A 9,240-nucleotide genomic window follows, 5' to 3' on the forward strand; every position below is an offset into this window, starting at 1 on the left:
AGCCACACTGGCCAGGGCTCCTGGAGTTCTTTCTGGCTCATAAGGAAATAGGACTGTCATATGCTTTGGAAGGTGAGCACTATACTTGACCGAAAGCCCGCCTGCCTCATCACTAGGTGGCTGAAAACACCATCATTTTCTCTCTCTCTCACTTAACAATTTGTTTTTCCAGAAAAGATGACAAGAGGTTTTTAGCAGGAACATTTTGCCTCCTTGTTGGTCTCTTCATTGCTTTTTCAAAAATATGTTTTAAAATATATTTTTACTGATTTCAGAGAGGGAGAGGGATGGAAAGAAACATCAATGATGAGAGAGAATCATTGATCAGCTGCCTCCTGCACGCCCCCTACTGGGGATCAAGCTCACAGCCCAGGCATGTGCCCTTGACTGGAATCAAACCTGGGACCCTTCAGTCTGCAGGCTGATGTTGTATCCACTGAGCCAAGCCGGCTAGGGCTCTTCATTGCTTTTGAGCATTGCAACAAGAGACAGCCCGGAGCCTGGCGCCAGAGTGCCTAGTTCGAATCCTAGTCCAACCTCTTGGTAGCTGGGTGATCTTGGATACATTTCTTCACCTCTCTGTGCCTCAGTTTCCACATTTCTAAAAATGGCAGTAATAGCAGTACCAATTCGTAAGCTGTTAATGTGTGAGCTAAAACACCTAAAGGAATGAGAACACTGCCTGGCACATATTAAGTGCTACACCAAGTTTAGTTATCCTATCTAATAAAGACAGAATATGCAAATTCACCATCACACCGTTACAAAGATGGCGGAGCCCATAGCCACAAGATGGCGACACCTAGTTCCCTCAGCCCTGCTGGAGGCCCCAGTCCTTTCAAACCCACCGGGGGTGGCAGGCTCACAGTGAGGCCGGATCCGCCCTCAGTCCCCCAGCTGCCCAGGGATGGCTCAAGGTGCAGGCAAGCCTTGGATGTTGGCTGCCCAGCCGCCCAGGGTCACCCAAGGCTCAGGTAACCAGGGCCGGCCAAGGCTTGCGCTGCTGGCAGTGGCAGCAGCAGAAGTATGATGGGGGCATCACCTTTCCTTGATGGCCGAGTTGCCTCCCGCCCCTGAGGGCACCTGGACTGTGAGTAGGCCAGGCTGAGGGACCTCCCCTCCAGTGCATGAATTTTCATGCACTGGGCCTCTAGTCTGTAATAATAAAAGCATAATATGCTACTTAGACCAGATGTCCTCCCGGATGTCCTTCCGGATGACCTCCAGATGAAGCCAGGGCTGTAAGGGAAGCCTGGGTCCCTGGTGCCAGAGGGAAGCTGGTGCTGGCAGCCGGGGGAAGGAAGGCCTACTCTTGCACGAATTTCGTGCATCGGGCCTCTAGTAAGTTTTATAAAAACACTTTTCTTTTTCCAGCTGCTGCACCTACCGTCATTTTCTTATTTGTATTTTTAAAATATATTTTTATTGATTTTGAGAGAGAGAGAAACTTATTTGTGAGAGCAAAACATTGATCGACTGCCTCCTGCACGCCCCCTACTGGGAATTGAGCCTGAAACCTGGGCATGTGCTCTGACCTGGAATAGAACCATGACCTTTCTTTCAGTGCACAGGACAATGCCCAACCGACTGAGCCACACTGGCCAGGGTAACTGCCTTTATTTTATTTTAAAAATTATTAATATTTTAAATCCTCACCTGAGGATATTTTTCCATTGATTTGTAGAGAGAGTGGAAGAGAGAGGGAAAGACAGAAAAATATCAATGGGAGAGAAACACATTGATTGGTTGCCTCCTGCATGCGCCTGGACCAGGGCCTGGGCAGAGGTGGAGCCATGCCCTTTTAAAAATTATATATATTGATTTCAGAGAGGATAGGGAGAGAGATAGAAACATCAATGATGAGAGAGAATCATTGATTGGTTGCCTCCTGCATGCCCACACCCCCTCCCCGAAAGTTCCCGTCAAAGCCCTGGCTAGGTCACACCATTACCGCCAACCAAGCCTGGTGGCCAGAGCAATGCAATGCACTGATTGGCTTATAACTGGGGCTGAGAGTGGGGAACAGGTAGGAGGGTGACATGCATGGTGGGGAGTTAAGCCGTAAACATCCACTCTTTTCTGACCAAGCCACAGGATGGGCTGGCCTCTGGGATGACAACAGCCAGTGTCGCCTCAACTCTCCTTCTCTTGTCTGCTTTCCTTTTTTAGTTTTACTCCCTCAGGTCTCCCATCCCCCAGGAGGCTGGGAGCAAGGCTCAGGCAGCTCCAGGCTCCTGGTCTTATCGACCAGAGGAGGGAGAGCTGTCCCGACAACTTCAGTTAGAAAAAGTCCCAGGGCAGGGCTTTGATCATGTGCCCACCTTATGGCCCATCATCGTGGTCTGGGGGATGGGACACTGTGATTGGCTCAACCAGAGTCACGTGTCTACCTCTGTGGCCCCAGAGCACAAAGATGTGCCTGGAGAAGCCTTCCACCAGGGTTTTGTAATCACCAGGGAGCGCCATTGCTATTGTGTATATAGGATGAACCTTTTGCTTGCTGGTTAGGTGTTAGAGGTGTGCAGTTTGCCAGAAGCAAAGCAGATGAAGTCTTAGCTCATTTCGCTGAAACTGTTCAAAAGCAGGCAAAGTAGCAAGGGGCTTGTTCTCAGAAGGAGCTGCAAGTCTTGTCACACTGCAGCGTAAACTGGATAAATATCGGTTCTACTAGAGGCCCGGGTGTCCTGAGTGTCGTGCACTCAGGGGAGGGGGGTTACTCAGCCCGGCCAGCACCCTTTCGCAGTTCGGGAGCCTTCGGGGGATGTCCACCTCTGGCTTAGGCCGGCTCCCGGGGGTCGGACATCCTTCTGGCAGTCCAGGAGCCCTCAGGGGAGGGATTTCCACCTCTGGCTTAGGCCTGCTCCCGGGGATCGGACATCCTTCTGGCAGTCCAGGAGCCCTCAGGGGATGTCCGACTGCAGCTTAGGCCCCCTTCAAGGAGCAGACCTAAGCCGCATTCAGACATCCTTAGCACTGCTGAAGAGGTGGGAGAGGCTCCCGCCACCCCTGCTGCGCTCGCAGCCATCAGCCCAGCTTGTGGCTGAGTGGGGCTTCCCCTGTGTTAGCGTACTGAACAGCAGTGGGCAGCTCCTGCATTGAGCATCTGCCCTCTGGTGGTCAGTGCGCATCATAGTGGCCAGTTGTTCCACCATTCGGGTCAATTTGCATATTACCCTTTTATTATATAGGATAGTGAATGCAATGACATCTTTCAGGTACCCTGATTTTAGATATTTGTAAGTTTTGTTTTTTGTTTTTGTTTGTTGTTTTTTTGCATGTGTACATCTGTGTGTGTGCTCTGGGAGATGTATGGGGGATGTGAAGAATGTCTGTGTGTGGGGGCGTTCTATGGTGTGAATGGAGGTGACACTGGAAGAGGTTTTGGGGTGTGAAAGGGGTCACTAGGGGACCTAGGAGTGTGAGGGGAGAGGAGTAGAGAGACACCCACCTTCCTGGCTTCCACACCCCGGAACCCCTCTTCATCACTGAAGAGACTACAGTGTCTTGGATAACTTTGTGTGTATTTTTGGGCATGTCTGGGAGTGATTGTGAGGATACTGTGAGTTGCTGTGGGACATCTTTTGGGAGTGTGAGTGGGGCGACTTTGGGAGTAACTGTGGGGGTGACTCTAGAAATGATTGAGATGATTCTGTGGTGTGACCTCAAGAATGTGTGTGGGGGTGTCTCGGGGTCATCTGTGGGGTGACCTTCGTATGCGTAGTTGATTAGGGGGGTGTCTGGGGGTGACCTTTAGGGTGAATGGGGGTTGATTTGGGAGAACTCTGAGGGTGTGAGTGGGGATGACTTGCAGTTTACAGGTTCCCTGGTGGGTGATTTTGTGAGAGTCATATTTTGGGGTTTCTAGGAGGTGACTTTGGTGATGGGAATGGGAGTGACTTTGAGGACATCTGTAGTCAAACTCTGGGGGGCCTTTGGGGGTACTGCTCAGGGGTGTCATTGACATGAGTTTAGAGGTTGACCTTGGAGAACATCTGGGGGTGACTCTGGGACAATCCTCCCTCCCTCCACTTCCCGCGTTCCCCCCAGTTCTCATCCACATGAGCATGGGCTTCATGATGCTGGCCTTGACCATATGTCTCATCCTTGTCACCACCATGGCCCTCTCCTTCTGGCCGGTCTTCCGCCGCCTGAACAAGACCGACCTTATCTTCAGTTTCCTCAGCTTCAGCATTGGTAAGTGTGGGCCTGGGGGATGGGGTGCCCTCCCCAACCCCAGCATCTGTGCCCTGGGAGGCGGATCTCAGAGTTTTCTGTCCTACGGTCACCTGGGTCCGTCTTTGACAGTCTCTCTCACAGTTCTCCTTCCTCTGTCTTTCTCAGTTGGGGTGAGTAGTGTGGGGGGCATCTCTGACTGTCGAGAGCGTATGTGTGTGTACGTGTGTCTGGAGGTTCTGGGGTACCTGTTTAGCCTAGTGTCCATCTCTGGCCCCACCCAAGCGCAGGGTTCCTGGTTATCCTCAGCATGACGCTCTTTGTAGCCAACTGCCAGGCCCTGAGACCAAAGCCACGTATTTCGTACCTGTTTACCTCCTACCTATGCTGGGGCAGTGGCGCCTTGATACTGTGGACAGGTGAGAGCGGGCTCCCAGGGAAGAATGGGCGGGGCCTCGGGAAGAAGGGTCGGGCCCGGGGAGAAACCTGGGCTGGGTCTGGGGCCCAGATGGTGGTGAACCCAAGGAGGCGGGGCCTAGGGAAAGGGGGCGGGGCCTCTGCGGAACTGGGCGTCCAGCCGCCTATCCAGCTCCTCCTGCCCAGGAGTCCTGAGCTACTTAAACTACGCGGGCATGTGGAGCCAGGCCTCGTTCAGCTGGGATCGGCGGGTGAGCTACTGGCGGTGGGCCTCGCGGTTAGGCTCCGGCTCTGTGAGGCACATGTCCAGACAGTCAGACTCAGACCGCAAGTCCAGTTCGCTCCCGGGCCAGGGGATCCCCGCCAAGCCTCCCTAAGCCATGGTTGCTCAGGACACGGACGGGTACCTGGGCCCCGGGGCGGGAATCAGACCTCCATGGAGACATGCCTCGCCCTCCGAGCGCTGCTGACAAAGCGGGGACCCTCAAGCTTGGGCCCACCCTTTGCGGCTCTGTTCCCGTCCAGAGTCCTCCCCTGGTCCCCATCCCAGAAGCCAGACACCGCCCCCTTCCGACCTGCACGCAGCTCCTGCCAAGGGGCCAGTGGGTGTGGATCTGCTTCCATCCTAGCGTGGCCCCGCCCCAATCCCAGATAGGCCACGCCCAGATCCCACCTAGCCCCCATCCTAGCCAGGCCACGCCCCCATCCTAACTAGGCCACGCCCCAATTCCAGATAGGCCACGCCCAGATCCTATCTAGGCTCCCCCCAATCCTAGCTAGGCCCCCCCCTTCAATCCCAGATAGGCCACGCCCCCATCCTACCTAGACCACGCCCCAATCCCAGATAGGCCCCCCAATCCTAGCCAGGCCACGCCCCAATCCCAGATAGGCCACACCCCTATCCTAGCTAGGCCACGCCCCAAAGCCGCCCTTCATCCTTGGAACTCCTTCCCCTCCGAGGGCCAGCCCCGCCCCTGGATGCCTCATCTTGCCCCTGGGCGGACACGACCCCCACCCAGCTTTTGCTGTCGCCCCTCCCCAGGAAGGCGTGGCTTGCCGCAGCGTCCCTCGCCCACCTTCCTGGCTTCCGCGCCACAATAAAATGTGGGCACCACCCCGCTCTCAGAGTCCGATCCTCCATTGCGTCCTTTCCCTCGGGGCAGGGTCGGGCCCGGCGTGTGTGAGAACCGGCCTGGAGTCCCGGCCTCCTCCTCTGCCTGTTTGTCTGCACCTGCCTCTGCCCCATCCTTTCCCCTGTCCATTGCTGCACGCCTCCCGCCCCAACACAGGGAGGGCGGGGAGACTCCAGCCCTGGGCCTGGAGACGGGGCGGGAGGGGGTGTGTGTGTGGAGAGGGGTGTCTGGGAGGCCAGATGACACCAGAACTCCATGCAAATTGGATGCATATTTGGTTTTAATTGGTGGGGGGGACGGTGCGGGGGTCAGGGATAGGGCAGAGGCATTCAGGCATTGGCTGCCATGGTCTTCTTGATCCAACCCACGAGGGGCAGAATTCTGGTGAAGACCCCGGGCGTGTTGGGTCGGGCGCAGGGGGTTTGGCCCCAGGAGGTGATTCCTTGAAGGACCCCGTTGCAGATCAGCGGGCCCCCGGAGTCACCCTGCAGGAGGGGGAGAGGGGGAGAGAGTGAGGTCAGTGAGGCGGGGGGCTCTGCCTGCAGACCCGAGTCCAGCTGTGGGGAGGGACGCACTTGTCTCTGGGGCCCACTCCCAGGAGGAGGTGGCAGGGTTCCAATAGGGGGACAGTGCGTGGAGTTCTAGCCAATGGGGGTGGGACACCAGGGCCCTGGAGGACAGTCCCTGCAGGGGGGAGGGGGAGGGGGCATCCATCCACGGGACCCTCCCACCTCAGGGCTCATCTCAGATGTCACCTCTCCCAGCTAGCTCTCTCTGCCCCGACTGTAAATGCGCGTTAGAGGGAGGAGGGCGATGCATGGGCCACCTGATTGGGGGTGTGAGGAGGAAAGGGGCAGAGGAGGGAGCTGGAGCACTGGGGAGGGGGCGGTATCTGGGCAGCCTTGGAGACAGATGCCTGGATAGCTCTCAGCCCCAGGCCAGAACCTGAGCCCCCCCCCCCCCCCCCCCAGGCCCAGGGGGGAGCAGGTCAGCTCACCGCACAGGTGTCCTTGCCACCCTCCAGGTGTCCAACACACATCATGACGTTCGTCACCTTCTCGGGGTGGGCTTCGGCACACACCTTGTTGGGCAGGAGTGTGAGGTCCACGCACTGGAGCTCATCTGGGTACTGGACTGCAGGCCAGGGAGAACATGGCTGTGGCCGGCGCCTCGTGGCTCCTCGGGTCTCCTCCCTCAGACCCCGGAGTCCAGGTCCCCAGTCCCCCACCCACTCCCGACCCCCCGGTGCCTGGGTTCCAGGCTGACATACATGGGTATGGGTTGGTGCTGCCCCAGCCAGAGGCGTAGCAGGTGCTCCCCAGCTTGGGGGCGCGGGTGGGCAGGGCCAGGGTCTTCACGGTGTCTGTGAGCTGCACGGGCTCGGCCAGGCGGAGCAGCATGAGGTCGTAGCTGTAGTCCTCCCCGGGGTGGGTGGTGTGGTTCTTCAGGAGGCTCAGGTTGAACCGAGGGTGCGGGAAGCTCTTACTGACCTGGACGAACTGCGCCCCGTCTTCCTCTTCAAACAGGTTGTGGCGACCCAGCCAGAGCTGGTAATTGCTGGGGGGAGAGGGGGACGCAGGGCATGAGGAGGGAGGAGGGGGAGAGAAGGGGGAAGGGGCAGGGCAGCATGGGGCTGGGTCTCAAAAGAGAGAGAGAAACGAGGAGGAAAAGGGAGAGAGCATGAAAGATTCCAAACCGGTGGAGACGATGATTCAAGGTTGATCGGGGACAAGGGGAGTGAGGAAAAGGGCTTGAAGCAGGTTCGGGGAATGAGCGAGCGGGAGGGAGAACAGAGAAAGAGGGAGCAGAAAGGGGGCGGGATGAGGAAGAGCCGGAGACGGTGAGAGACAGACAGAAGGAAGAAGCAGGAAAGAACAGAATGAGGGAGCAGAGGGAGAAACAGACACAGTGAGAAAGTGACGGAGGAAGGAGAGAGAGAGAGAGAGAGAGAGAGAGAGAGAGAGAGAGAGAGAAGGGGGGGCCAGGGGGAGACAGGGAGAGAGAGACCAGGCTGGGAGGGCAGGAGGTGGGGGAGCAGATGGGAGGAGGGGCCTGCGCCCAGCTCGGCAGCAGCTGGGGCTGCGGGGCTGGTTCCCCAGCAGGCGGGTGGCCTGGCCCCGAGCCCAAGGTCAGCGTCCCCCTTCCCTCCCCAGCACCTTCCCCTCCTCTTCTCATTCCTTCCCCTTCCCCCATGGCCCTCAAGGCTCTCACACAGCCCCACCGGAGACCAGCCCTTCCCCGTGGGGCTCCTGGGTGGCGGGGCTGGGCGGTGTGAGAACATCCCTCCCCCAAAATGTTGGGGGTGACCCTCCCTTTTCCCTGGGGGTCCCCTTCAGTCCCATGCTGGGGGGTGTGTGTGCACAGTAGTGATGGGGAGAGGGAGTGAGGCAGAAACTCAGAGAGAGAGAGAAGAGAAGAGAGAGGAGAGAGGTCTAGGGGAGGGACAGAGGCAGACTCAGGCGGCCGTGGGAGGGCTTTCTGGTCAACCAGTCCCAGCCCTGTCTCTCTCCTCGTGACCCCGGACCACGACCTGTCCTTTCTGCGTCCCCTGAGGTCATCTGAAGGGACAGTGCTGGCTGCCCAGTCCTGTGGTAGCACAGATACCCCCAACCCCGCCCCTCCCCCTCCCCCTTACTCACTCGCTGATGCAGTGGGCAGCCGTGAGCACCCACTGGGGGTCCACCAGGACGCCCCCGCACTCGAAGTGGTTGTAATGGTACAGGGCCGCCTGCCAGGGCTGGGGTTTCTTGCACTCCCAGCCTCCGACGATCCGGGACTGGATGGGGGGCACGGCGCCTGCAGAGGGGGTGCTGAGTCAGGGCGAATGGAGGTGGCCGCGGGGCCAGGGGACTGGACTGGGAGAGGGGGCCAGGCTATGGACACGCAGGGACGCAGGGGTAGAGGGCCCAGGTCTGAGGACATGGGCAGGGGTGATGGGAAGGGCTCAGGATCCTGAAGGCTCTGAGACTGTGTGTGTGGGGGGGGCGGTGAAGGGGGTGGTGGCTGGACCTGGGTGGGAGGATGTTCTGCTGAGAGCAGAGCTGACCCCATCAGGTGCGGGTGGGCTTTGTGGGGGTGATGGGGGGTCTTGACCTGGAGGACAAGAGGCTGTGGGTTCTGAGAGGGGAAACCAAGGTTAAAGGCCTCAAGAGAGGGGCTCAGAGGCTGGGTGAGAGGATTTGGAGGGTTTAGGGGCTTCCAGGCTGATGAAATGATTAGGGACCTTTTTTTGGGGGGGGGAGGTTGGGCTTTCGGGGCTTCTGGAAAGGGTATGGATTTGGGGAATCAGGTCAAGAAGAAGCACCTGGGGAATGTGGGGTGACTGGGGCTCCTGGTTGAGAGAATTCGGGGTTCCAGGCCAAAGAGTGGCCAACAGGGTCTGGCTGGGAGAGGGCTCCTGTAGAGTTTGGGGTCCTGTGACCAGGGCATGGCATTCTAAGGGGGGTGGGAGCCCCGGGACAGGGCTGGGGTCAAGACTGGGCTCAAAAGGAGGGAGAGCCAGTGATAATCATTCTGG

At 58.0% G+C, this 9,240-nt stretch overlaps 2 protein-coding genes across 3 annotated transcripts in view; one reads left to right on the plus strand and one right to left on the minus strand.

Moving 5' to 3' along the window:
• LOC106728382 (transmembrane protein 202-like) overlaps positions 1–5,728 on the plus strand; it is a 29,940-nt gene extending 24,212 nt beyond the window's left edge. Inside the window, exons 3-5 of one of the 2 annotated variants that reach the window (XM_014550522.1) lie at positions 4,048–4,194; positions 4,464–4,592; positions 4,777–5,728. In XM_014550522.1, coding sequence (XP_014406008.1) covers positions 4,048–4,194; positions 4,464–4,592; positions 4,777–4,967 — 467 coding nt within the window. In that variant the 3' untranslated portion in view covers positions 4,968–5,728. Of the gene's footprint in view, positions 1–4,047; positions 4,195–4,458; positions 4,593–4,776 lie in introns of those variants that run through there. The other variant, XM_014550523.1, reaches the window with a different exon arrangement.
• Positions 5,729–5,985: 257 nt separating this feature from the next.
• KLK1 (kallikrein 1) overlaps positions 5,986–9,240 on the minus strand; it is a 4,249-nt gene continuing 994 nt past the window's right edge. The window contains exons 2-5 of the mRNA XM_005879567.2: positions 8,363–8,519; positions 6,994–7,280; positions 6,721–6,857; positions 5,986–6,208 (exon numbers count right to left, since the gene is read on the minus strand). Of these exons, the coding sequence (XP_005879629.1) occupies positions 6,053–6,208; positions 6,721–6,857; positions 6,994–7,280; positions 8,363–8,519 (737 nt within the window). The 3' untranslated portion in view covers positions 5,986–6,052. The remainder of the gene's footprint in view (positions 6,209–6,720; positions 6,858–6,993; positions 7,281–8,362; positions 8,520–9,240) is intronic.

Source organism: Myotis brandtii, unplaced genomic scaffold (assembly GCF_000412655.1).
Source record: "Myotis brandtii unplaced genomic scaffold, ASM41265v1 scaffold601, whole genome shotgun sequence".
Taxonomy (NCBI): domain Eukaryota; kingdom Metazoa; phylum Chordata; class Mammalia; order Chiroptera; family Vespertilionidae; genus Myotis; species Myotis brandtii.